We start from the raw sequence: 27,640 nt of genomic DNA, 5'->3' as shown, positions 1-27,640 counted from the left end.
TTTATATAAAACATTTTACTTTTCAAACAAAGGTTCAGCACAAATTTTTAATTATAATCAGACTTTTGAATTCTCCACTGTAAAGATGCTAGCTTAGAAAGTTTTCCTACACTATCTTGTGTAACTTATTCTAACCTGATTTACAAAATCAATAGTATAGGTAAGCATGGAACATTAAAATCTGTTTTCTTAGTATCTCCAAGGCTATAAAATGAAAAACTTTTGTATACAGCAACTAATTCTTCATTCATGGAACACTTGTTGCAGCACACAGGTATAGTACAACATACTTTTTATAATTCAGATCAAGAGCTGACATTCTCAGCTGTATATATAACTTATTGAAAGGCGCATGGAATGATAAAGTTTTCTAATTTCATGCAATACCAGAACACCCAAATCCACTGATTAAAATTTTCAAACAATACAATAAATATAAAAATAGCACACACCCATCTAAACACAACCAAATCTCAGCATCATGACATCTCACATGACAAAATTCAAAGGATCCTGATGAATTTTAATACATCTTTAACAGTACAACCATTGGTTTATCAAATGCAGAAAATACAAATCTGTTACAACTACACTTGTACAAGCTATGTACAGTTCAGTTTAGTTTAGTTTAGTTTTAGTACAAACTTTGTACAAAGGCTCTTCTGATCTGGGCAGTATCTCAAGTTTCACCATATTGCTTCAATTACAGTCTTGAAAACAATTTTCTCCCTACAGTTCTTGCTTCTTCGTCTTACCCTTGCGATCCCAGCCCTTCAGTTCATTTGTTGCTTGTCTTGCTATATATTTGATGAAGTCATCTAGCTCTCTGCCACCCTGGATAATTAAGATACCCAATTAGTAACTTCTTACTTAATGGAGACATTATTTAAATAGTAAAAAGAACTTCAGGATTTATGAGAAATTGACTTACATCATAGCGAACAGGATTTGATTTGCCATCTTTGCTGGCCCAGTACAACGTTGGAAATCCACGGACTTCATATGGTTCTGGAACATCATTATTTGAGGCATCCATTTTCACTATGGCCACATCCTCTCCCTTCATCTGTAAAAAAAGTTGTGATTTAAGTCCCCTGCTGATAAACATGGTCATATAGACTCCATACATTTTCATTTATTTGAGGAAATGAAACTGAATTTTGAATTTAAACAGCAACTTATCAATTTTGTCAAATCTCTTCCCTATACTGCCATGATTAACTGAGGCAGTGAGATATAGGTAGGCTACTCTAACATGTGTTTTGTTCATTGTGCCTGTCTGCCGGCACTTTCCTGCTTGGTAAGTCTTGGAATCTTTGTTTTTAATATATTTTTCCCACGTGGAAGTTTCTTTCTATTTTATTTTCTCATACTTCAACATCTGACATCTCCTTTCTTCACATTACTGTACAACTGTATGAAAATCAAATGTGCGTTTTATAGCTTTCACAACTTCATTACCCTATTTGGATACTATAAAACAAAATTTTGGTGTGGTGAAGTACCATTATTAAAGGCAGATGTAATCATGACAATTTTATATTCAAATTAATGCACCCTCATCTGCATAATAAAACATAAGGTTGTCAAGTTCAACTTTTCTATGGAACACCTACCAAAAACTTGCAACTCTTCAACATACTCTGTAACAGATGAACAGTACATTGAGGCTACAGAAATTGCAAAGATTGCACTAGAACCTTAAATACGTCATGAACACTTCAAAAAATATTGTCCAACCACATTCAAAACCCGTAAGATGTGAAACTACATACTGACCCAAAGATTACATAATTGTAGTTGCTTCCTATTCCTACTGGCAAATGGTAATGTAAAGCAGTGTTTCCACTGTTGTATAAATGAAAATGTCATTTTTGCCATCACTGATTAAATTCTCACATTTCAAATATTTTACAGAACTGTTTATTTTTAAAAGAAAGTTCACCATGAACAATGTAAAATTCTGATAAAATAATGCCACAAGTGTGAGAGTAAAAGAGGAAACCCACAAAACAAAACAGAAAGAAAGGAAAATCCACAAGAACGAAGGGAAGGCAACGAACACTAAAAGGAACAAAAGAGGACAAGAAAACAGATGCTAGAAACAGAAGAGAGTAAAACATGAAAGCAGATTACAGTGACTAGCCAACCACGAGAATAAAAAGGGAAAGCCAGACACTCTGCAATACATTAAAACCTCCACCCTAAAAGCACTAGGGTGGATGACACAGGGGGACAAAGAACATGCGCTAAAACCTACATAGAAGTATAAAGCCCACTCTCATGGATAAAACTTAGAACTAAAGCTGTTGTGGAGGCATTGTCACCCAACACCAAAGGCAGGGTACAGGGAAAGTTAATCTGCCACATAGCGGCTTAATGTGGGCAGTCAAGCAAGAGGTGACGACTGTCATTTGGGAGCTACAGTGACACTAAGGTGGTTTCTCACAACGGAGTACGTAACCACGTGTTAAACACATATGGCCAATGCGGAGCCAGCAAGGACAACTGATTACCTGTGAGAGACCTGCATGGAAGACTTGCAAACATTCATAGTCTCCTTAATGACACGCAGTTTGTTGTGCATGCTGTTATGCCATTCCATCTCCCAAAGCCGGAAAATCCTGTGGTGTAAGAGAATGCAGGTCAGGTTCGGGGATGCTTATCTCCAGAAGCAGTTTCCGTGTCGCCTGTTTGGCCAGCCTGTTGGCAAGTTCGTTGCCGGGGATTCCAACATGTTCTGGGGTCCACACAAACACCATGGAACGGTGGGACTGTTCCAGGGCATACTCCTGAATGGACGCGACCAGAGGATGGCGAGGGTAGCACTGGTCAATAGCTTGTAGGCTGCTCAATGAGTCAGTACACAGGAGAAATGACTCGCCAGGGCAGGAGTGGATGTACTCAAGAGCACGAGATATGGCCGCCAGCTCTGCAGTGAAAACACTGCAGCCAACCAGCAAGGAGTGCTGTATATGTCCTCCATGAACAAATGCGAAGGCTACGTGACCATCAGCCATTGAGCCGTTGGTGTAAACCAATTCAGAGCCCTAGAACATGTCGAGAATCTAAAGAAGTGACAGTGGAGAGCGGCGGGGTTAACGGAGTCCTTAGGGCCATGCAAAAGGTCCAGACAAAGCTGCGGCCGAGGCATACACCATGGAGGCATACATGAACAGACCGCAAGTAGAGGTGGTAAAAGGAAGGATTCCAGAGAGAAGGGACCGCATGCGAAACGCAATCTTTAGCCCCGATATGGGCCGCCGAAGTGGGAGATGGACTTCCGCAGGTGGGAAAAGGAGACAGTAATTTGGATGCTCAGGGGAACTATGAATGTGTGCTGCATAACTGGCAAGCAGTTGCACACATCTGATCTGCAATGGAGGGACTCCAGCCTCCACCAGTACACTGGTCACCGGACTCATCCTAAAAGCTCCCGTCACTAATCGAACCCCACAGTGGTGCACAGGGTCGAGTAAATGCTGAAGGTGCTGCAGAACCATAAACCACACTCCCAAAGTCAATTCAGGATTGGACAAGGGCTCTGTAGAGCTGCACCAGCATAGAGCGATATGCACCCCAACTGGTGTGGCTCAGGCAACAGAGGGAATTGAGGTGCACTTCTCCTTAAGCTGATGAAGATGAGGGAGCCAAATCAATTGAGTGTCAAAAACCAGTCCTACGAATTGGTATGTCTCCACTACAGTGAGTGGATCGTCATTAAGATAAAGTACAGGTTCCAGATGAAAGGTACAATGCTGACAGAAGTGCATGACACACGACTTTGTGATTGAAAACGGAGTCAGGGGCTAGAGCCCATGACTGCGCCTTGTGAATGGCTCCCTGGAGGTGCCACTCAGCAACAACAGTACTGGAGCTGCAGTACAAAATGCAGAAGTCATCTGCATACAGAGAAGGTGAGACGGAGGGCCCGACAGCTGCTGCTAGACTGTTAATGGCCACTAAAAATAGAGAGACACTCAATACATGGACCTGTGGGACTCCATTCTCCTGGATATGGATGGAACTGTGTCAGTCACCAATTTGGACACGGAAAGTATGGAGCGACAAAGTTTTGGATAAAAACCGGGAGTGGTTCCCAGAGACCCTACGCATACAATGTGGCAAGGATATGATGTCACCAAGTCATTTTGTATGCTTTACATAACTAAAAACAGATGACAATCAGGTGTTCCCATCTGTAAAAGGCCGTTCGGATGGCAGACTCGATGGGTACAAAATTATCAGTGATAGAGTGACCTTGGCGGAAGCCGCCAGACATGGAGCCAGCAAGCCATGCGACTCCAGGACCCAATCCAACTGGCGACATACCATACATTCCAGCAGCTTACAAAAAGCTTGGTGAGGCTGATGGGCTGATAGGTATCACCATCAAGCAGATTTTCCCCAGGTTTGAGCACCAGAATCATGGTGCTCCCCTGCCATTGTGATGGGTAGACCTAATCGCAGCAGATCCAGTTTAAGATGATAGGAAGATGTCGTTTGTAGTCGGATGAGAGATGTTTAATCATCTGGCTGTGGATGTGATCAGGCCCAAGAGCTGTGTCGGGGCAATGTGAAAGGGCGCTGAGGAGATCCCACTCTATAAATGGGGAGTTATAGGATTCACTGCAGCGTGTAATGAATGAGAGAACATTCCCTTCCAGCTGCCGATCAAGTGTGCGAAAGGCTGGGGGGTAATTCTCTGATGGAGGGGCTTGGCCATCGCATTTGCGTCGGTACATAACTCGCCATTTATGGTAACACTGGGGACAGCTGTTGGGGCCTGATACCCGACTTGGGAAGGTGCCATGTGGCACCCAATGGTGGAGATGTATATCTTCCAACACTCCTACCATTGTTTGATAAGGTAGCAAACACAGGCATGGAGCTGTTTAAAGGCTATGAGGTGCTCCAGGGAAGGGTGCCGCTTACGCCACAGTAGAGCTCGAGAACACTCCTTAATTGCTTCAGCGACTTCTGGTGAACACCAAGGGATTGCCTTACGCCTTGGGCACCTTAAAGAGCGAGGGATCGCATTTTCTGCCCCAGAAGCAATTGTGCTAGTCACGTGCTCAACCATCACATCAATGTTACCATGTGGGGGAGATTCAACAGTGACAGCAGAACTGAAAGTTCCCAGTCCACCTTGCTCAAAGTCCATCTGGGGAGGTGTGCATGTGCCTGATGCTGGGGCAGTGAGAGGAAGATGGGGAAGAGGTCATTACCACACAGGTCGCCATGTGCTCTCCAGTGGAGAGATGGGAGAAGTCCTGGGCTGCAAATTGCTAAATCAATGGCTGAGTAACTACCATGAGCCACACTGAAATGTGCGGCGGCCCCAGTGATCAAGAGGCAGAGGTCAAACTGCGATAGGTTTTGACATCTCTGCCTCGGCCAGTAAGAATGGTACCACCCCACAAGGGGTTATGGGTGTTAAAATCTCCCACTAGTAGGAAAGGTTTCGAGGGGTGATCAATCAGAGCGGCTAATACATTCATCCAGGGGTACTGTTCCATCTGGAGGACTATGTACATTGCAGACAGTTATTTCCTGTGTCGTCGTCATTCTGACAGCCACAGCTTCAAGAGAGGTTTGAAGGGGCACGTTTACTACAGACCGAGTTTAGGACATAAATGCAAACTCCACCTGAAACACTATTAGAGTTGCTACAGTTCCTGTAATATCCCTTACAGCCGCAGAGGGTGGGAGTCAGCATTGCTGAGAACCAGCTTTCCGGGAGGGCATGCAGTTAGGAGGTGTAAAGCTTAACAGTTGCTGTATCTCAGCCAGGCGATGGAAAAAACTGCTGCAATTCCACTGAAGGATGACATGAGACTGGGAAGGCATGAAACATTCAATGAGGCAGTTTACGCCTCAGTCATCTGCTGCCACCGATTTATTGCCTGAGCAGTCTATATCCATTGTGCCTGAGGGTCTGGCGAGATTTACGTGCAGCAGACACCAAAATCTCCACCCCATCCTAAGAGCTTGTAAGTAACGGTGGTGTGGGTCCCACAGCAATTTCCTTGGTTTTCGGGTTCTTTTTGTTTTTCCTTATTTCTCTTGCTGCTCCTTGGATTTCCCTAGCTGGGAGGACTTCACTGGCTCAGTCTCCAGGGCTGAGGATGAGCGTGGGCTCTTCAGCCACCCGCTGGCAGGTGTCTTCTTTCCCACTGGAAGAAACCTGGGAAGGGAGCGACGCAAGGGACCCCTTCCTAATGAGATAAGACGAAGAAGGATTACACTTCTCCAGCTTAGAAGTGGGGAAGGACATCCCCGATGGTTGAGGGGTTGCTCCTGAAGTAGGTGGTGCAGGAGCAACAAGTAGGGAAATGACCTCCACCATCAAGGGGGATGGTGCAGTCCTCCAGCTCCGAGAGGTGGCCTGGGTTGGCGGAGCTGTGGTGCCAGAACTGTTGTAGCAGCAGCGTCAGACGGTGTATTACACACAGGGTCCAGCCTCAGTGTGGGTCAGTCTGTCCAGGTCTTGTACTTCATGATTTCCCTTTCTTTCTGGAGAATCCTGCAGTCAGGCGAGCAAGGCAAATCGTGCTCTCCGCAGTTGACACAGATGGAAAGCAGGGCACATTGAGTATTGGAATGTGATGGGTGCCTGCTATCTCGGCATGTGATGCTGGAAGTACAGCAGGAAGACATATGGCTGAACTTCCAGCACGTAAAGCACCGCATGGGGGGGGGGGGGGGGGAGGGGAGATATAGGGCTTTACATCACACCAGTAGACCATCATCTCGACCTTGGGCAATGTATTACCCTCAAAGGCCAAGATGAAGGCACCGGTGGGAAACATTATCCTTTGGACCCCGGTGGATACAGCGGATGAAATGTACACCTCTCTGCTCTAAATTGGCATGCAGCTCATTGTCAGACTGCAAAAGAAGGTCTCTGAAATATGATACCCTGGACGATATTTAAGCTCTTACGGGGCGTGATGGTTACAGAAACATCCCCCAGCTTGTCACAAGCAAGTAACTCCTGTGGCTGGGCAGAGGATGCCGTTTTGATCAAGACTGACCCAGATCTCATTTTGGACAAGCCCTCCACCTCCTCGAACTTTTACTCTAAATGCTCCAACAAGACAGACTATCGTCATGGAAGATTCCCCATCAGCTCTTGAACCTACAAGGTACTGGGGCAAAAAAGATCCGCTGCCATCCTTAGCCTGACGTTCCTCCCATGGTGTGGCCAGGGAGGGGAACGATTTGGGGTCTTACTTCTGGGCAGCAAAGACCACCTGGCAGGATTGCCATTGTCATGAGCCCCAATGCCCCTTGGGGATCGGCATCTACCCCTTGGCATACGTGGGGAGTTAACGGCGCAGTCATCAGCTGAGCAATCCTTGTGTGGTCAGGGGTACATGGCGGCATGGTAGTCAGGGGTGGACAGGGTACATGGCGGCCCCACCACAACGGACTGGCTACCATGTTGGTTATCAGGTGCAAAGAAGTCCGTGGTCATCGTTGACGCAGAAATCGACATTGCATAGTGCATAACGGAAAACACGCCCAGGAAGGTATCCTCACCCAAGAGAGGGAGAATGGGCAGGACTGCAATGACAATGAGAAAGTGGGCTAAAGATCTCAATGCACATTGGATACGATGCACCTTGTAAGGCACCCTTTCGTAATTGGCTCCCTCTTCGGGAAAATTTTGGAGAATGGAGGTCAAACCCTACATGGGACCATCGCATAAAGGCCGAAATATGTTGTTTGGTTGGTTTGGGGAAGGAGACCAGACAGCGTGGTCATCGGTCTCATCGGATTAGGGAAAGATGGGGGGAAGGAAGTCGGCCGTGCCCTTTCAGAGGAACCATCCCGGCATTTGCCTGGAGAGATTTAGGGAAACCACGGAAAACATAAATCAGGATGGCTGACCGCAGGATTTAACCGTTGTCCTCCCGAACGTGAGTCCAGTGTCTAACCAATGCGCCACCTCGCTCGGGCCGAAATATGTGAAAGTCCTTTTAGTTGCCTTGTACATCTACATCTACATGACTACTCTGCAATTCACATTTAAGTGCTTGGCAGAGGGTTCATCGAACCACAATCATACTATCTCTCTACTATTCCACTCCCGAACAGCGAGCGGGAAAAACGAACACCTAAACCTTTCTGTTCGAGCTCTGATTTCTCTTATTTTATTTTGATGATCATTCCTACCTATGTAGGTTGGGCTCAACAAAATATTTTCGCATTCGGAAGAGAAAGTTGGTGACTGAAATTTCGTAAAAAGCTCTCGCAGCGACGAAAAACGTCTATGCTGTAATGACTTCCATCCCAACTCGTGTATCATATCTGCCACACTCTCTCCCCTATAACGCGATAATACAAAACGAGCTGCCCTTCTTTGCACCCTCTCGATGTCCTCCGTCAATCCCACCTGGTAAGGATCCCACACCGCGCAGCAATATTCTAACAGAGGACGAACGAGTGTAGTGTAAGCTGTCTCTTTAGTGGACTTGTTGCATCTTCTAAGTGTCCTGCCAATGAAACGCAACCTTTGGCTCGCCTTCCCGACAATATTATCTATGTGGTCCTTCCAACTGAAGTTGTTCGTAATTTTAACACCCAGATACTTAGTTGATTTGACAGCCTTGAGAATTGTACTATTTATCGAGTAATCGAATTCCAACGGATTTCTTTTGGAACTCATGTGGATCATCTCACACTTTTCGTTATTTAGCGTCAACTGCCACCTGACACACCATACAGCAATCTTTTCTAAATCGCTTTGCAGCTGATACTGGTCTTCGGATGACCTTACTAGACGGTAAATTACAGCATCATCTGCGAACAACCTAAGAGAACTGCTCAGATTGTCACCCAGGTCATTTATATAGATCAGGAACAGTAGAGGTCCCAGGACGCTTCCCTGGGGAACACCTGATATCACTTCAGTTTTACTCGATTTACCGTCTATTACTACGAACTGCGACCTTCCTGACAGGAAATCACGAATCCAGTCGCACAACTGAGACGATACCCCATAGCTCTGCAGCTTGATTAGAAGTCACTTGTGAGGAACGGTGTCAAAAGCTTTCCGGAAATCTAGAAATACGGAATCAACTTGAGATCCCCTGTCGATAGCGGCCATTACTTCATGCGAATAAAGAGCTAGGTGCGTTGCACAAGAGCGATGTTTTCTGAAGCCATGCTGATTACATGTCAATAGATCGTTCTCTTCGAGGTGATTCATAATGTTTGAATACAGTATATGCTCCAAAACCCTACTGCAAACCGACGTCAATGATATAGGTCTGTAGTTAAATGGATTACTCCTACTACCCTTCTTGAACACTGGTGCGACCTGCGCAATTTTCCAATCTGTAGGTACAGATCTATCGGTGAGCGAGCGGTTGTATAGGAGTGCTAAGTAGGGAGCTATAGTATCAGCGTAATCTGAAAGGAACCTAATCGGTATACAATCTGGACCTGAAGACTTGCCCATATCAAGCCTTGTATGACAGGCGCAGGAATACCTCTGGCCTATTCTAACCCTCGGACATGCAGGGCGTGACAAACGGCATGCATAGCAACTGAGGAGAAAGGCACGATGGTAGGACATGGGTAGTTAAGCAATTTCAGCATACAGACTCAACCAGCCTGGTTTAAAAGGCACCCTGTGGCCAAATGGATGCCATGATGTTTGATAGTGTAGAGGGATGGGCATGCAGACGCACAAACAAAGCACCCATAGTCAAGTTTGAAACAGGCAAGGGACTGGGAGGAGGGTGGTTCGATCGGCACCCCCAGGAAGTGCCACTGAGGATACAGGACAGAGGAACCACACACAGTGAGCTGACAGGTAAGGTACATGGGAGGACAAAGAGTTTCCTATCGAACTTGAGCCCCAGGAATTTCTTAGTTTTAAAAAATGGAAGGCAGGTGGCCAAAGATGTAAAGATATTGGGAGCAACCACTTTTGTCACCAGAAATTCATACAGACTGGTTTGTCAGTGGAAAAGGGAAAGCCACTGTCGATGCTCCAGGAATTATCAAGACACTGCTGATGATGCCACTCTGTGAGAAAGGTCCATGGAGAACTGCAATAGATGGCAAAATCTTCAACAAAAAGAGAGCCAGAGATGCCCGATGGGAGACAGGCCAAGATAGGGTTAATGGTGATAGGTAAGAGGGCGACACTAAGGATGGAACCCTGAGATATTATTTTCCTGGATACAGTTGTCCGACAAGGTAGAACCCACATGCACATTGAAAACTATATTGCAAAAATGCCTGAAGGTAACAGGACCAGTGGCCACAGAAGCCCCTCATGTAAGGAGTACGGAGGATACCAGTTGTCCAGGAGGTGTCTTAGGACTTCTCAAAATCTAAAAACATGGCCACAGTCCGAGATTTCCGCAGAAAACTATTCACAACATGGATGGACAAAGTAAAGAGATGGTCAACAGCAGATTACTGTGCTCGAAATCCACACTGTGCAGTCGTCAGTAAATTGTGAGACTCGAGCCACCATACCATCCAGGCACAAATCTTAATGTTCCATCACCTTGCCAACGCAGCTGGTAGGAGATGGGGCGGTAGTTAGAAGAAAGGTTTTTGTCCTTACTGGGCTTAGGTATGGGTGGGACTGTGGCTTCATGCTAGCGTCCAGGAAATGTGCCCTCTGCCCATATACAGTTGTAAGTGTTAAGCAGAAAGTGATTGCTTGCAAGAGAAAGGTGCTGCACAGGAAGAATTCAACATTCTGTGGGACTGGGAAGCAAAAATGTGACTTAATTTCATTCCTCATAATCGACTGCAACATTCGCTGTTTAAATAATGAAAAACTGTGTCGGTTACATATTTTTTCATACTTAGCGCGGCACTTTTCAAGAATTTATTAGAAGTGTCCAGTGGAAATATTTACAAAAGTATTTTGTGTAACTTTTGCACGTCTTCTGCCGCTTCCATTGTGCTTCTCGCACATACGCAAACCATGACTCTCACTGTTTGTCAAACATAAAAAAAAACACAAGAATATTAGCACTTGACAATGAGTATAATTTCTCTGAACACATCATGCTAAACATGAAAAAATACATAACTTGTACAGTGTACATTATTTAAAGCAGAAACACCCGAGCAACAAAAATAGCAACAGTGTCAACTTGTGATACATGTGGACAAACAATGAAACACTGAAAATATGTACTTGAGTAATGCAAAGATGTCACGATGAGCACAAGGTGGAGACAGTTTTAAAACAGTTGCGATCAGTCATGATATCCATATTCGAACAGACCTTCTTACTCTTATCAGACAATGCCAAGTAGAGCTTGGCAATGGCAGGAGACATTGCACAAACTGTTCTAACTTTTAATGATTCAAATCTGCTGAACAGAGCCCTGCTATCAAAAAACCTAACCACTTAATGTTTGTAAACACTTCAGTGTTTACTCAAAAGCTAATGCCATGCCAGCAGCATTTTATATCAGTCAGGGCAGTTTTTATTCTTGAACATTGTTCCATAAAGTAAATCCCAGGAAAATTATAAATACGTTAACTACAAAAAAGAGTGTGAATTAGCACTGTGAACATGGGAAATTTCATGGAGGAAAAAATATAAACTGAAGGGAAATATTAATTCTGGGAATGCAGAAGTGGGATTATTCTGTATTTAAAAGTAAGGAGTTTTTGTTTGGAAAAATAATGTTTTTCTCTAAACAAATTCTTCAACAAAGGCATAAGACTATTTCCCATATATTTCTGTGTTAATATGTGTTGCTGCTTTAGACTATGTTCTTGAAGTCACAAGAATCTTCTTTATATTTTATGACTCAATGTCTGTTTATACAGTACCTGAAATTTGCATTTCTGATCTCTGAATGGGATTGTCTGTTGCGACTCATATTACCTCCATGCACTATCATGCAATAATGGACCTACGGAATATGTACTGCAATAATATAAAATTATTTTATACTGAGGCAGTGTTTACTATCAGCAGATTACACACTATGCTTAACACCATTCTAAACATTCCAAACGTGCACAAATCAGTACTAGTTTATCATTTCAGTTATTTCCATATCACAACCTATGTTACACTTCGTGAAATTATCTGGACAATTCAACTGAAGTGTTAAAATTTTCATCAACATATAACCAATGTTTAACAATGTACCACAATCCACAGTTGGTGGGTAATACACGTATATTGTCACCTCATCCTTTTGTGCACCAACTGCTAAATACACAAAATCTGTGTTCTTTTATTGCAGGTCCTCACAGCAATGTTTTCTTGTACAATTCCATAAATATTTTACAGGTCCCCATTTACATACTGAGAAATACCAACTGCAATAAAATAAGAGAAAGAGTGCACTGACAGACTGGTTATTCAGTATGGTTACATGCTACCTGAAGGTTGAATTATCAAGGAAGTCTAAGTGGTTCTATGAATCTTCCGCCGAACACTTAAAATTTCTGAGTTGGAGAGTAATCATAAAGATGTAACATGGGTTCTTCAGACATGCCCTTGTTGCAAAGCCTCATTTACAATGTGAAGTGTTGCTTCCAGAAGTTTATATTGAATAAAACAAGCAAAGGCAGCTCCAAAGTAAAACACTGAAGTTCCAGTTCCTTTCGTAAGGTACTACCAGACTCATCTATCCAGTCCAATGACCAATAAAAAAATTCTCTCTCTCTCTCTCTCTCTCTCTCTCTCCCTCCAGTTCAAATCCCAAACTGTTACTTTCACATCAAGTTCAACATGAATACTTATGAATTGCACCAAAATTTCATGAGAGCAAATAAAGAGATGAGATTTTCTCCTATCCTTCTGACTGGCAACCAGATTCTGAACTTCAATAACAATGAAAAATGTAACAAAGTCACATGGTTTACATTTACCTTCTCTCCCAGCTCATCATAAACTGGTGCCAGCTTCTTGCAATGTCCACACCACGGAGCATAAAATTCTATAAGTGTGTCTTGTCCATTATTGGTCACAATTTCATCAAAATTTTTGGCCACAGCTATTTTTACAGGTCCATCATTATCTTCAGGAATTGGCTCCGATTTCAGGTAAGGTTCTAATTTATCATCTTTCAAGTTATTCAAGAATTTTTCAAATGTCTCCATCCTATGAAAGTGATACAAAATAAATAAGGGCAACATCTGTAATTGATAAGAAAAACATAATTACATGAAACATGCTGACATTAACTGAATACCCTCACAACTTGATATTTGTAGGGATATTAACATGAAAATGCATTCAGTAACACAACTTACTGAAGGGAGTGAATATGTCTCTTACAGAAGCTGCAGTACGTACTGTAGTATTACACTGCAACAACCTCTCCAAAACTATGTATGAAACACTGTCAACTCTACACATACTCAAGTTTCTGAAGTCTGTTAAGACCAAATGAAACTTTTTCATCACACCCCAAAATATTTTGTCACCATTCCACACAGACAGTTAAAGCATCATGAAGGAACTGATAGCTTCAACAGAATTTGATATGTCACCCACAATTAAGAACGCGCAAAGTAAAAGTACCATGTATCATACTTCAAACTGTAATATGATCGTTACTTTTGAAGATCTCATAAATAAAACACTGGGTGGCAGTAACAGCCACTGATAAAGCTCCATTCTGTTTAGTGTCCTTACAAAAGAGAATGAACACCAGAGACAAAAGATTCTAAGAAGAATTGAATAATCAGGATCATTCATGACAAATCTGACCATCTCAAACTGGTGGAAAATGTTAATGTGAAGACTGTGCACATCAGTTAATTCTTAAATTTAATTACAATCAGTGGTATGTTTAACTTCCTGTACCTGTACTGTGCAGTGAGTTTTTTTAAAAAAATTAAATAATGGTTAGCTTTGATGCCTTCAATGTGGAAGGACCTGGGTCATTCCTTAAAGTGGGGAGTCCTGGTGTGGGGGAGGAGGGCAGCAGCACCCAACCTCTCTGGGGCCAAATGAGGAGCTGTTTGAATAAAGCACCAATGCATGATCAGGATTCACTTACTGGCAATAACAGCCGGAGAGGTTGGCAACATGCTGATCATTTGTGCCACATCTTTGATTGCTCCTCATGCTTCATTGTAAGCCTCAAAGTCTACTGACTAGGCCTAAAGCCTAAACCACAAGTGGTGGTTATGTTTACAAAAACAAAAATATTTATGCCCGTAACACCGTTTCCAAACAACACAACCAATAATAATGCTAAAGCTATGCTATGCATTAGCTTCAATAGACACACAAAAGAACAAAAACTATACCAACTTTTGACAATGTTAGTTCCTTCCTAAGGGAGGAAAATTGGGTGGATTGTGGACAGTTAAAACAGAGGGGTAGGTCACTCAGAGGGTACCACTTGTGAGATCTTTGTCTTCTATATGCGGCCCCTACAAACTGGGGTCCGAGATGATCTTCTAACCATCACCAACCTATTCGTTTTCCTTCCCTGAGGGAGGACTCAACATTTTCTGAAGGTGGGATAGTTCTCACTAATTGTGTGTGTTTAGGTAACACAGAATTTTGTCTCCTGAAGGCAAATTCAACCCAGGGCTTCTGTCTCCTTAACTTTTATGGTTGCGTAAATCAATGCATTTTTTGCAGTTATTTTAATGAAGGAACTAAGTAATCGAAGGTTATCAAAACTGAAGATACATAACTTTTTATGCAGATATTTTTGTGTGCCTTTTCACTATGGTTCCAGACATTCTGGTGTTTAAACATTATACACTGAACAACATAACATATAACAGAAATGAACTAAGAAACTACAGAATGTTATCAGCTGAAAAATCATCCACAATTGGCTGTGATAACTCAAAGCACAAAAACTACAAACATGAACAGAAGTGGAGGAACAACAGAGTGCATTATCCTGCTGGGTATTGCAAAACTAACTCTAGTAAATGCCTGGATGGTAGCTAGAAATGCAACAATGGTAAATGTTTTATTTGCTGGAAAAGAACAAATCTTCTTCCAAATCTGAGTAAATCAAATTAGTTTCATTCCATCAACCACAGTACACCGTGAGTCACTTTCCTGAACAACCTAATTGCACCTGCACATGCAATTTCATCATAATAAGGAGACCAGGTACAATAAACATAACCTATCACTTCAGGAACAGTGAACTTTTTGGTACCAGTTTGACCCATGACATCATCAAAATGATGAATAATGTCATACACACACAACCATAATAAGCACATAATTTCTTAACATTAGTAATATACAGGGTGAGTCAGGAGGAAAGGTACATGCATTGAGGGGTGATAGTATTCTGAACAAAAAAACTTCGTATGAACTTACGCCTTATTCTGAGTGGTTTCCAAGGTAGATAACATTTAATATCACTTTTATACGTTTTTCTTGAATAACTCTAAAACCACACACTCCCACAAACAATGTGTCACAGTACAAAATTAAACTATATTACATTTCCTATTCATTTTTTCTCTGTAACTAATGGTTTGTGTGAAGAGAACACTATAATGTTGAAAAACTCACTCAACACGTGTGTAGGCCATTTCGAGATTGTTTACCTACTTGATGGACCACAACTATCCCATATCAAATTGTTCATCTCAACTTGCTCTACAGTACTGTGGTACTTTGTCACTGTTTACCATGTTTGATAGTACAAGAAATAATTTTCTGTACTGCCACATTTTCACTGTTTACAATGTACCACAGTAGTGCAGAGCAAGCTGAGATGAACAGTTTGATACAGGATACTTGTGGTCTATCAGTTCCGTAAACTACCTCAAATTGGTCCACAAAAACTACATAAGCTACAGTGCAAGCATGTCTAGCAAGTTTTTCAACATTCTAGTGCTCTCTTCACACAAACCATTAGTACTGGAGAAAAAATGAATAGTATGTTCTTTGTAGGAAATTTAATATAGTCTAATTTTGTACTGCAACACATTTTTGCTGGAAGGTGAGGATTTAGAGTTATTCAAGAAAAACGTACGAAAGTCATTAAACCTTTCTGCGATTCCAAATGGCATCATTAAGTATTTCTGGCTGTTTTGACCTTCCCAATGCTTCAATGATACTGTTTGGCATCACTGTGTAGTTCCAAGTTTGGTCAACAGATCACAGTGGCATTTGCTTTTGTGACTTGCCGTTTGTTTGAAGTGCAGAACAAGAAAGCATCGCGAGTTGTGCAATTACATTTGTGAGTGAACAATGATAGTTTTGTTTAGTTTTATTCTGTGTATACTGAAATTCTTCGTTATGGAACCAACTTTACCTAGTTCCTCAAGGGCAAGGGAAAGAAATACGGTAAGTTTACAATACAGTTAGATATAACTTTTTTTTCAGTACTTATTACATAATTTCTAATGACACCATTTGGAGTCATTGATGCATTAGTATGTACGAGGTATGCAAAAATGAATTTGTATCTAAGAGTAAGTTATGTTTATTCTAGTTTTTTGTAGTTTTCATTCTTGCATCATATTTTCTTCATAGGTTAAGTGTGGAAAACGAAGCTCTATGGGATGATGAAATTATTCTTCTTCTTCTTCGCGGTGATGACAAACATCAGATGACAAACATCAGATGACAAACATCAGATGACAAACATCAGATGACAAAATTGTTTTGGACGATGAAAGTGACTATGATCCATCAGTACAGCAAGTATTGCCTCTACAGACAGAACCTGAACTGGACAATTTAGAAGAAGCTCTTACTGATGATGAAACACCCCTATCTGTAAGGCTTGAAAATTTTGGAGCAGGAAATGGAAATTGCCTGAGCTATAGATGGATATGCAAGGATCTGCAGGATATGGATGTTCAGTGTGCTGTGCATTGTTCGGATCCACTAAGTGGAGAATGTCCTTCCCTCCAATATTTTTAAAGTTTTATTGATGAGACTAGAATTGACAATTTAGTTACGCAGACAAATCTAAAATCTATTCAAATGTTAGGACAAAGTATAAACACTAGTACCAATGAAGTAAGACAGTTCATTGGAATTTATTTACTGAGTGGTATTTTGAGTGTGCCGAGTTACATGATGTATTGGAAAAATAAGACAAGGTATAATCAGATAGCCGACGTGATGCCAGTCCACCAATTTTACAAGTTGAGGAGGTATTTGCATGTGAACGACAATGTAAATATGTTACCTAGGGTGACCATCATCATAACAAGTTGTTCAAGATCAGGCCATTTTTAGATCAACTACAGAAAAGTTTTCTAAAAACTGAAGTTTACGAATACAACAGTATTGAACTCATTCCACTGAAATCACATACATCTCTGTGCCAGTATATAAAATCAAAGCCACACAAATGGGGCAAAGTATTTGCGCGAGCTGGTGGGGTGCCTACATTTACGATTTTGAAGTGTATGTTGGGAAGGGAACAAACACTGCAAGTAATCCTGATTTAGGAATGATTGGAAATGTGGTGATTCGACTGATTGGGAACTTGCCCAGGCACGCCAATTTCTAAACTCCTTATGGATACCGATTTACTTCCCTCAACCTAGCAGTAAAGCTTAGAAATGAAGGAATATATGTTTTGGGAACCATCAGAAAAATTGGGTGGATACAGTCTTAAAAGTGATGCAGAGATGAAAAAAGAAGGCAGAGGAACCTGTGATTACAGTGAAACCTCTTTATAACGTTCCTCCATATAATGTTTTCCTCTATGTTACGTCCGTTTTTTCGGTCCCAACTAAAGGCCCATATAAACAATGTTAAAATTTCCTCTTTACTGCGTTTCCTCTATATTATAGTTTCCTCCATGTAACGCTCATATTTTTGGAACCCTGGTCAATTATTTACCTATTTATAGCGTTTAAGTGACTGGATATAGACGCATCGTTTTCCGTTATGTGGTTTCACAGTTTGCACTGGCTCGTAAAGCCCACGCTCAGCGTATTTCATATGTCAGCGGCAAAACGGGGTCATGTGACATGTGACGCACATTCTGCTTGCGATTTTTTTGGCGCCATTTCAGTCGATGCTTTGTATTAGTACTTAGTGTGAGCTGAGCAGCAAACAGTTCGTGTGCCTAGTAAGTTTGTGTCTTCCATATAATGTTTTTTTTAAAGCTTTCATCAGTGGACATGGGTGAAAAGCGGAAGAATATTTCTCTGGAAGAGAAGGTTTCTACTATTAAAAAAGTGGAGGCATCTCCTGGCGTGAGTAGCGTGGAGCTAGCGAAGCAATTGGAACTGGCCCCTTCAACACTATTATGAAAAACAGATCGTCGATAATGGAAGGGTTTGAGAATTGTGGAAATTCGAAACGTAAGCGTTTGAAACAACCGACATACGACAAAATGGAGAAAGTTTCCTTAACTTGGTTTCAGCAAGCACGTGCTGCAAACATTCCTATAAACTGAACTATTTTGAAGGAGAAGGTGCTTCAAATATCACTTCAGTTAGGAATGGACAATTTCAAGGCGTCCAATGGATGGATTGATAAATTTCGACAGCGCCATGGTGTTGTGTACAAATCGGAATGTGGAGAAAGTAAAAGTGTAGATGAACCAACTGTAGCTCAATGGATACACACTCTCCCTAATCTGATACAGGGCTACAAACTGCGTGACATTTATAATGCTGACGAAACCGGCATGTTTTTTAATTTAATGCCGGATAAGAAATTTACTTTTCGTAGGGAAAATTGCCATGGCGGTAAGAAGAGCAAGGAACGTCTTACCGTTTTGTTGTGTACAAACGCTGATGGCAGTGAAAAACTGAAACCTTTGGTTATCGAGAAGCCAAAAAATCCGAGGTGCTTCGAAAGCATTTCCACGTTTCCATGCAAATATCCAATGCCAAGGCATGGATGACGAGTGAAATATTTTTACGTTTTCTAAGAGAATTTGACGCCAAAATGGGGAGTGCTGCTGTTTGTGGATAGATGTGTGGCACATCCACCAGACGTACCCTTTCTCAGAAATGTTAAAAGTAATTTTCCTGCCACCCAACTGCACCAGCCGTCTGCAACCTTTGGACTTGGGCATAATACACGCCCTTAAGGTTAAATATAGGACAGCCCTTGTAAAGAAAGGCCTTGAATTTGATGGACCAAAGAAAACCGGGAAGCCAGCAAACATCACAACTGAAACTGAAAATTTTACAGGCAATAAATTTAATTATGTACTCGTGGAGGGAAGTAACTGCTGAAACTATTAAAAACTGTTTCACAAAAGTGGGATTCTGTGAGAATGAGATGGCAGCTCTGTGGAAGAAGTTGCAAGTGATTTGCAAGAGTTTTGCCAATTAATAGGCAGTGATTCTGTCACTTTTGAGGACTTTGTGGCTGTGGATGACAATGTGGCAACCACAGGAGTACAAAGTATTGAGGAGCTGACTGCAGAGAGAAGCTTTGAGAGTAATAGTGAAAGTGACAGTGACAAGGAAGATGATCATGTGCCCTCATATACTAAGGCAGCTGAAGCCTTTGAAACATTCAGGAGGTACATGATGGCCCATAGACTTGAGGACAGAACAGTAGTTCAACTTGCTCATTTGGAGCAAGAAATGATTGCCATAGAGTCTAGGAGAAACAGAAAACAAGCAAGCCTGCTTGAATACTTAAAAAAAAATCATAAGTATGTTATTTTCAGATTGCTTAGGTTCCTAGAGTTTTGTGCAAATTTAAGTTCCATTTCATAATTTAATTATTAAAGTAATTTATTTTAATCTGTCCCATTTACTGTGTTTTTATGTAATATGTTCAGTAAATATAAACAAAATTTGGCTCATTCTATAATTGGGTCAACTGAAGAATGGGATACCACCCGTCATCTTTGGAGAATGATGTCAATCTTAAGAATCTGTTATAACTTTTTACTGTACAAACTGATCCATTTACTTTCACCCATCCACCTACCGAGCCCCATGTTTTTTTTTTTAAAAAAAAAAAAAATAAAAAAAATTGATACATTGATCATTTGCAATGAATATCAAATATTGTGAAAATTTAAAACGTCATCTATGGCACCATTTGTCAAAGCTGATTAGTGGTATCCTGATCTTCAGTAATGCCTTATAATTATTATTTGGAAGCCTTCCTCTTTATAGTGTTTTCCTCTATACAGTGTTCAGAATTTGTGGTCCCTTGAAAAACGTTATATAGAGGTTTCACTGTACCATGTAGATGGAAAAAAATTATAATTTTGAAATGGTATGACAATGAAGCTGTCCACCCGATTTCTACTTATAACTTATAAAGGCAAGGAACCTGTTCAAAATGTGGAATGTTGAGGAGGGGAGGGGGGGGGGAGATTGTATATAGACGTTCCATGTCCCAACATTGTGCAGGAGCATAATATGCACATGGGAGGAGTGGACCTACATTGTATGTTGGTCCAAATATACAGAACATAAAAAACAAGAGGTAATATCTGAGAATTATTTTCCACTTCATAGACACGGGTTGTGTGAACACTTTGTTGCTTTACAGGTGACACTGCACTCAGAAAAATGAGAAACACACACCACTGCTGAAGTTTCAAGCAGAAATATCAAGTGTCTTGCTGAAGAAAGGAATTGGTACACCTGCAATAAAGAGGGGCCATCCAGCCATAGATTCTCCAAGTCTACGTGCTCCAAAAAGAGCCCAAGGCAATTCGCCCAGTCGCTGACATACTTTGACCAAACAGGACACTGGCCAGAGCATTTAGAATCAAAATCAAGATGCAGACTTTGTATAAAGGCATATTCAAGAGTTAAATGCTCCAACTGCAATGTTGCATTGTGTTTTAACAAACAAAACACCTGTTTCAGAAAATTTCATTGTAAATAAATCATTAAAAAATCTATTTTGTAGCATGGTTTTGAATTAAAAATAAATGAAAGGTTCAAAGGAACACACTGTTTTATATCTTAACAAAACAAAGTCTTAACACTTACTATTAAAATAAGACATTAGTTTATGTATGTATACTGACTACTTTATACCTAAGTAATACAGTGGGTTTCTGTGACAATGATGCCATTTGGAATCATTTTATTAATCAATATGTTCAAAAGAACTTTTTCAATGGATATGGCATATGTGCAACAAATACAGTAAATATTCATCACAAAAAATGCCCAAAGGGTTAAATGTGTTCTATCTCTGAAACCATTCACAATAGGGCATATGTCCATATGAAGTTTTTTTGTTCAGACTCACTAACACTATCACCCCTCAAAGCATTTACCTTTCCTCCCAACTCACCCTGTGTAAACGAATATGTGACTGGGGAACATGAGCTGCTTTGGGTATAAATAAACTAGTCAAATGCCCCTACCCAGTATGAAAACATTCAATAACCTCACAAACACTACAAAACATTGATAAATGCAAATTAAGTGAATTTCTCTATGTAAAATTGGCTTTATTTACCTCACACAATCTGTACAGCTATAGTGAACTACACAATACCCACCAACAACGAAACAATGAAACAAATAGTAGGTAATTATGAGAGCACAGCTGGTGTAGTTAACTGTTGACATATTCCATAAACAAAAATGCATCCCACTGCCCCATATTATTCCCCCCGACCACTCCAATAATCTGCAACCCAAATCCCAATCAAAAATTAAACACATACCAACACCAATCATCGCCCAAAGCTTCCCAATTACATAGTCTTCCAGTAACTTTTTAAAAGGATTGAAACAGGTAGCAATCATCTGTCATATAATCTTCCCCTGACAGTACTGACCAAAGCGACTCTACAGCAAAACTGATTTCATTGCCCCCCCAGTCCCCCTTGATAGCATTTAGGCTAGAAACACTGTACAATTACTTAAAAACCCTAAGAAGCAGGTTATCAAAACCATACTGCAGACAGCAAGCCCTAATTTTTGAAGACACAAGTTGTCTTCCTGATATGGCACAAATTATTGTCTGGTGCAGGCTGCATAAACCTAACATACTCAGATTTCCTGCATTTCTGGCATTTAACATATACAGCCAATACACCAGACTTTTGCAGGAACAGCACAGTACAAAACATTTCATGCATTTCTTCATTCAACATGCAGATGATATGCATGTACCAGTAGGACACATGACAAATTTACGAAACATCTCATACACATTTTAGAAGAATCAACATAGCCAACAACATTCTAGACATATAAATGTCTTACTAGATAGCATTACATCAAACACCTACCCCAAAAAGACCTGAAATAGAATAAGGCATAATAGTGTGTCACGAAGTTACTTATAAACCAGTAATAAACACATTCAGTTAACAACCCACCAATGCTGTCAATGCATTTTTGAAAGCTAGACAAACTGCTCTTTCAATGACTTTATTTAGACTTCCGTTCCAAGACAAAAGCAAACATGCAATTTACTTACGAAAAATCATCCGTAAGGACAAACTTCTGATTCTTCGCGTTACGAGCAAATATGACTGGCTTGTCACCTTTCACATAATCAAAGCCAAATTCATTCAGTTCATGCTGGAAATCATCTTTAGCACTTATTGCAAAATTGAAAACTGAAGCAAAGCTCTTTGCAACCTTCAAGATTCTATTACGCCAATAGTTGGTGCCTGAAATTTAAGAAAAGCAGTACATTCAAATATGGCATCCAAAAACATTAACAAAGAATGTTAAAGCGAGGTTACAAACTTCTTCCAATCTCATTACAAGTTACACGAAATTACAGTTCTTGTATGCATGACCACGAATTTACTACAGTACATTCTACATACCTTTAGGATTCTTGACGTAGTCAACTCCATAGTAAGCAACCACGAGAGGATTCTTGAAATCCTGGGTATTATCCCTCTGGCGATGCCCCACAAGACCATGGCTGTAATACAGTTTTTTTTTTTTTAATTGCTCACTCTCACAATCATCTACAGGAGCACAATTCTATTTATAACTACAATACTGAAGCCAAACTCAGTGTTGAAATGCAAGAAGAATTCTCAATGACTAACCGAAGAATTCTCAATGACTAACCGAAGAATTCTCAATGACTAACCGAAGAATTCTCAATGACTAACCGAAGAATTCTCAAGGCTGAACACAAAACTGCAATTATACATGGCTATGCAGGTAAGTTAGGTTCAGTTATCCCACTGTTAGCCCATTAGCAACTATATCTTACTGTATAATGAAGCTGTTGACTGGGATAATGTAAATCTGTAGCTTAAAGGCAATATTTCAGAGCTTTTGTGTGTTCCTAGTCACCACTTAACAACTTCACTGTACTCTGATGGCTTACCTTAAATGGAAGAGACTTGGCCACATGAATTTTGTGTAAAGAAACATACAGATTCAAAAAAGAGCTATTTACCTATAACAGTAGCGACTTCCAAGTCGGTTCATTTATTTGCCACATTGTAACAAATTTAAAAAAATAAATAAATACAGAAAATGAACTTCAACAAAACAGTGAAATAAATGTAAGAAACCATGCAAAAAGTTGATAAAGGGACAAATGTATCTTGTAAACAGAGAAGGGTAATGTATCTTATAGCTAGAAGGAGTAATGGTTCAGCAACAGTCCTACATTGTAAAAACTATGGCACTGTATTAAGAAAAGTTATTAAAAAATCCTGAAGTATGGCATTGTGTCCAAGATTAGTGCCTACAGTACTAAAATTGGAACAATTATGAATATAGTTAAAAGGGAAACAGGGCAACCGAGAGCACAGGAAAACTATTTCTATGAAACTCAATGAAAAGTCTTAAAAAATCCAAAAGTAGAAAATATTTCTAATAAACATTTTTAAGTGTTGTAAAGAAAAGAACTGTTCATCAGAAAAGCAAAGCAGTACACGGTAGAGGCACTAATGAAATTTGATAAAATTTAAGTTCAACCCACCTCTCCTACTGAAAATAATAACTAGACTGAAATGCAGAAGCTCACATGGAATTGACATTTCCAACAGAGTACTAAGAGCTTGTTCCCACCATAAGTAGGTTCTCAGCCGCACTGAAAACTCGCATTTTTTCTGAGTATACAAATATGCTATAAGGCTTTTGCCTGTGTGAATCACAAAATTCTCCTAGATGAGTTTAAGTACTGTGGTATGAGTGGAACAGTGCACAAAAGGTTTAATTCATATTTAACTGGAAGACTGCAGAAGATTGATAAATTAACAGCATCTGCAAGAATCAGCAGTCCTCTAACTAGGCAGATATGGTGTTCTTAACATATATTAATGATTAGCCACTCAATATTCATGAAGATGCACAGTTCTTTTAGCTGACAATACAAGCACAGTAATAACACCCAACGAACAATAACTCTGAGGAAATTGTAAATGTCTTTCATAAAATTATGAAGTAGTTCTCTGAAAATAAATTCACACCAAATTGAGAAAAAACAGTATATACAGTTCAACAGTAAAGGGTATAGCACAATTTGTAAATACAGACTTAAGACAAGTTCTTGCTAAAGCAGAAATTCCAAATCCTTGGGTGTATCAATTTATGAGAAATTTAATTTGAAGAAATACATTGATGATCTGCTCAGCTACTTATGCTATCAGGGTTATTGCAAAATTGCTGATAAGCATATATCAGTAAATTAGCCAACTAAGCCTATTTTCATTCATTGCTGCCATATGGCATATTTTAGGGTAATTCATTATTAAGAGATAATACCCATTGCACAAACGCATGTAATCAGAATAATAGCTGAAGCCCACCAAAGATCACACCTTGCAGGCGTTTATTTAAGGTACTAGGAATATTCACAACACATATATTCACATATGAAATTTGTTATTAATAACATATCCAAGTTCAAAAATAATAGCAAAGTGCATAGCTACAACACTAGAAAAAAAGGATGGTCTTCAATTTAAATGGCACGGAAAGAGGTGAATTACGCTGCCACACGAGTCCCATCATTTACAAAGTAGCATTAAACACCTCTCAGACAGCCAACCGGCATTTAAAAACAAATTGAACCCTTACTCTAATTTTTAAGATACAAAATAGTAATTGTGATATGTGAAACCTTATGTTAAAATGATGTTCCCATCATTTCAAAATGCCATGTTCCTGAACTACGGAACAATTATGAATGTGATGTAATGAGAATGGCACTTTTTTTTTTTTTTTTTTTTTTTTTTTTTTTTTTTTTTTTTTTTTTTTGGCCATGCCTACATGACCCATTAGTAACTGAATTGAAGTAAAGTAAATTCATGAGATGTTCTCTAAAGCTGGGGATGCTCTGGACACACATTCTAGCATCAAGTGTTATGATAGCCCCCCCCCCCCACCCTTAAATCCTTGTGACAACCTGTGTACCATGAAATATAGGTTAAGCTGAAACATGATGATGTGGTTCTAAGTTGGCAAAGCCAACGAACGTTAATGCCCAATGAAGATTGGCCTGCAACAGACTAATATTTACATTTACGTCATTTAACCACACTCCATTTCCAATGCATTTCTAAAAACTAAAACCGCATGGTACATTCAAAAAATTTATATTTAGGTACTGGACAAGTCCCTGATGCCAATTTTCATGCATATTATGCACATCTGCATTAAAAAATATATGCAATCAGGTGCACAAACTAGGTAACAAACCACATTCTATGCTCAAATTTGTGGACAGCAATGAAACTTAAGTGGTTTTCCTCTGTGTACATAACACTCCTTGGTAAAGACAATAGAATACATGGACATACAAGTTTTTGAGGTTCCGAGTCCTCAGTACAGAAAAGTAAGATAGTAACTAACACGACCGATGTTGCTATCAGCAAATACAGTGAATTCTGAATGTGGGGATCCAGTGATTTACTTACTACTCTCTGTTGATCCAGGATTCAATATTTTCTTTCTTTGCTTCACCATCATATGTAACAGTGTCTGGTTCAAATTTATTGTGCAAGTGCTTTGGTCTGTACAGTACAATGCCATCACTGGAAAAAATAATTTCATTAACATTACTGCACTATATAATTATCCGTTGTGTTCATTTACGACACTGTTATACAAACATATGACACGCCTGGCATGTTTAAGATTTACCTTACACCTTTCTTCAACAAGTCTCTGTTAGATGTATGACCAAAACGCACTTTTTCGCGTAATTTATCTGCTACCTTGAGAAATGCTAGCTTTAAATCGGATTCCTTTTCAAAGAAACCCACAACTGCCACATCATCTTTCGAAATAAAATCTTCGAAGGCTTCTTCTGATAACAAATCCTTAGAACTTGGTCCGACTTGTGCTTTCAGGTACTTCACAATACCAGCTGTAAAAAAATATGCTCGTAAATTAAGTCAGTGAAGAAACTACAGAACGTTAATGCAATGGAAAATACAGGGTGTTTTACAAACCTGCTTCCCTGGGTCCACTATAATCTTGAGACAACTCTCCATTACGGAAAATTTTCAATGTGGGATATCCAGTGACACTGAATTTGTTACAAGTTTCTTTTCCTGCTTCTGTACAGTCTACCTGTAATTTGGAATGTGGGCCACATCAGGCAATCACTTCAAAATAATTATAAATATTATATGCGGTGTTGCTTATACATAACGATCAAAATTTACTGCGTAGTAAACAATGGATCAAATACTTTACCTTGGCTAACGTAACGGGTGGATCGTTGTCTTTTATTATGCCAGCTGCTTTGGCATATTCTGGTTTAAGTTTTTTGCAATGACCACACCTGCGGCATAACAATAACGACTGCTACACAACATTTTCATATGTACATGACAATCATCCACACAATTATGTGCGTCCCTATGATCTGCTTAGTATCCTAGAAACAGCATAGTAAACAACTTACCATGGTGCATAAAACATCACAAGCATTGTTTCATGTTCTTGTACACGAGTTGAGAAATCTTCGTCAGTCAATTCCAAGACATCCTCTTCGGTAGCTAGCACTGCACATGCTAGCGCAAGTAACAACAAGTACCTCAACATTTTTATTACTATTCTGCGACCACCTTCTCTTACACCCTTCCACAGTTAATCTCTAACGTACGTGGCTTCTCTCGCTCTGACAACCGGCAATACGGTGGCTTTCGGGAATTCTGTGTTGTCGGATTCCCATTGGTCCACACTGTCCACAGGTGCTATACTATGCAGCAATCAAAATTTTATCATTGTTTTATATTTCAGAGAAGAGCTTGTGCATGTGTGTTTTTTTTATGGGCTTTCAACGGCGAGGTTATCAGCGCTCTTACGAAAAGTAGTAAAAACGAATGTGGTTGTAATTGTGTAAAACAAGCAAGAGTAAGTCTTACATAATTACACTCACTCTCTCCCAACCACACTCACACAATCACACTACCCATCTCTATCCTTTAAGAGAGCGCAGATTGCGCAGGAGTTATAAAACTGCCAATTAAAACGCAAGTAATACAAGAATAAACCCAAAATAATTACACAGGAATATGTGGCTGGCTGATCACTTACAACAAACTCCTATAAGCCAACCATCCTGATCACACGTTAAAAACCATCCCCAAAAATTTTATGTAACAAGTCAGACATTTGACAGAACTTTAAAAGTCGTACCATAGCCGTATCATTGTCAGTTGAAATAGAGGACAAAGCTATTCGCACATTAGCTTCCGCCCTCTTGTCTGAATACACAACACAGTCTACTGAAGTGTAAAGTTGGGTCTTCTGGCTGGAACGAGAAGCCATGCGTCAAGAGACAGTGTCCTGT

General features: G+C 40.2%; 1 protein-coding gene across 1 annotated transcript; it reads right to left on the bottom strand.

Annotated features, from left to right (window-relative positions):
• Positions 1 to 27,192, bottom strand: LOC126272235 (protein disulfide-isomerase A3). Its single transcript, XM_049974937.1, has 10 exons — positions 26,750 to 27,192; positions 26,539 to 26,626; positions 26,292 to 26,412; positions 25,981 to 26,206; positions 25,755 to 25,871; positions 22,695 to 22,795; positions 22,337 to 22,532; positions 12,877 to 13,108; positions 932 to 1,066; positions 1 to 834 (listed from the first exon to the last, which is right to left on the bottom strand). The coding sequence occupies exons 1-10, from the start codon at positions 26,887 to 26,889 to the stop codon at positions 730 to 732; spliced, it is 1,461 nt and encodes a 486-aa protein (XP_049830894.1). The 5' UTR covers positions 26,890 to 27,192; the 3' UTR covers positions 1 to 729.
• Positions 27,193 to 27,640: the final 448 nt, after the last annotated feature.

The sequence above is a fragment of the Schistocerca gregaria genome, chromosome 5 (genome assembly GCF_023897955.1).
Source record: "Schistocerca gregaria isolate iqSchGreg1 chromosome 5, iqSchGreg1.2, whole genome shotgun sequence".
Lineage (NCBI taxonomy): Eukaryota > Metazoa > Arthropoda > Insecta > Orthoptera > Acrididae > Schistocerca > Schistocerca gregaria.
This window is presented reverse-complemented; position numbering and strand designations above follow the sequence as displayed.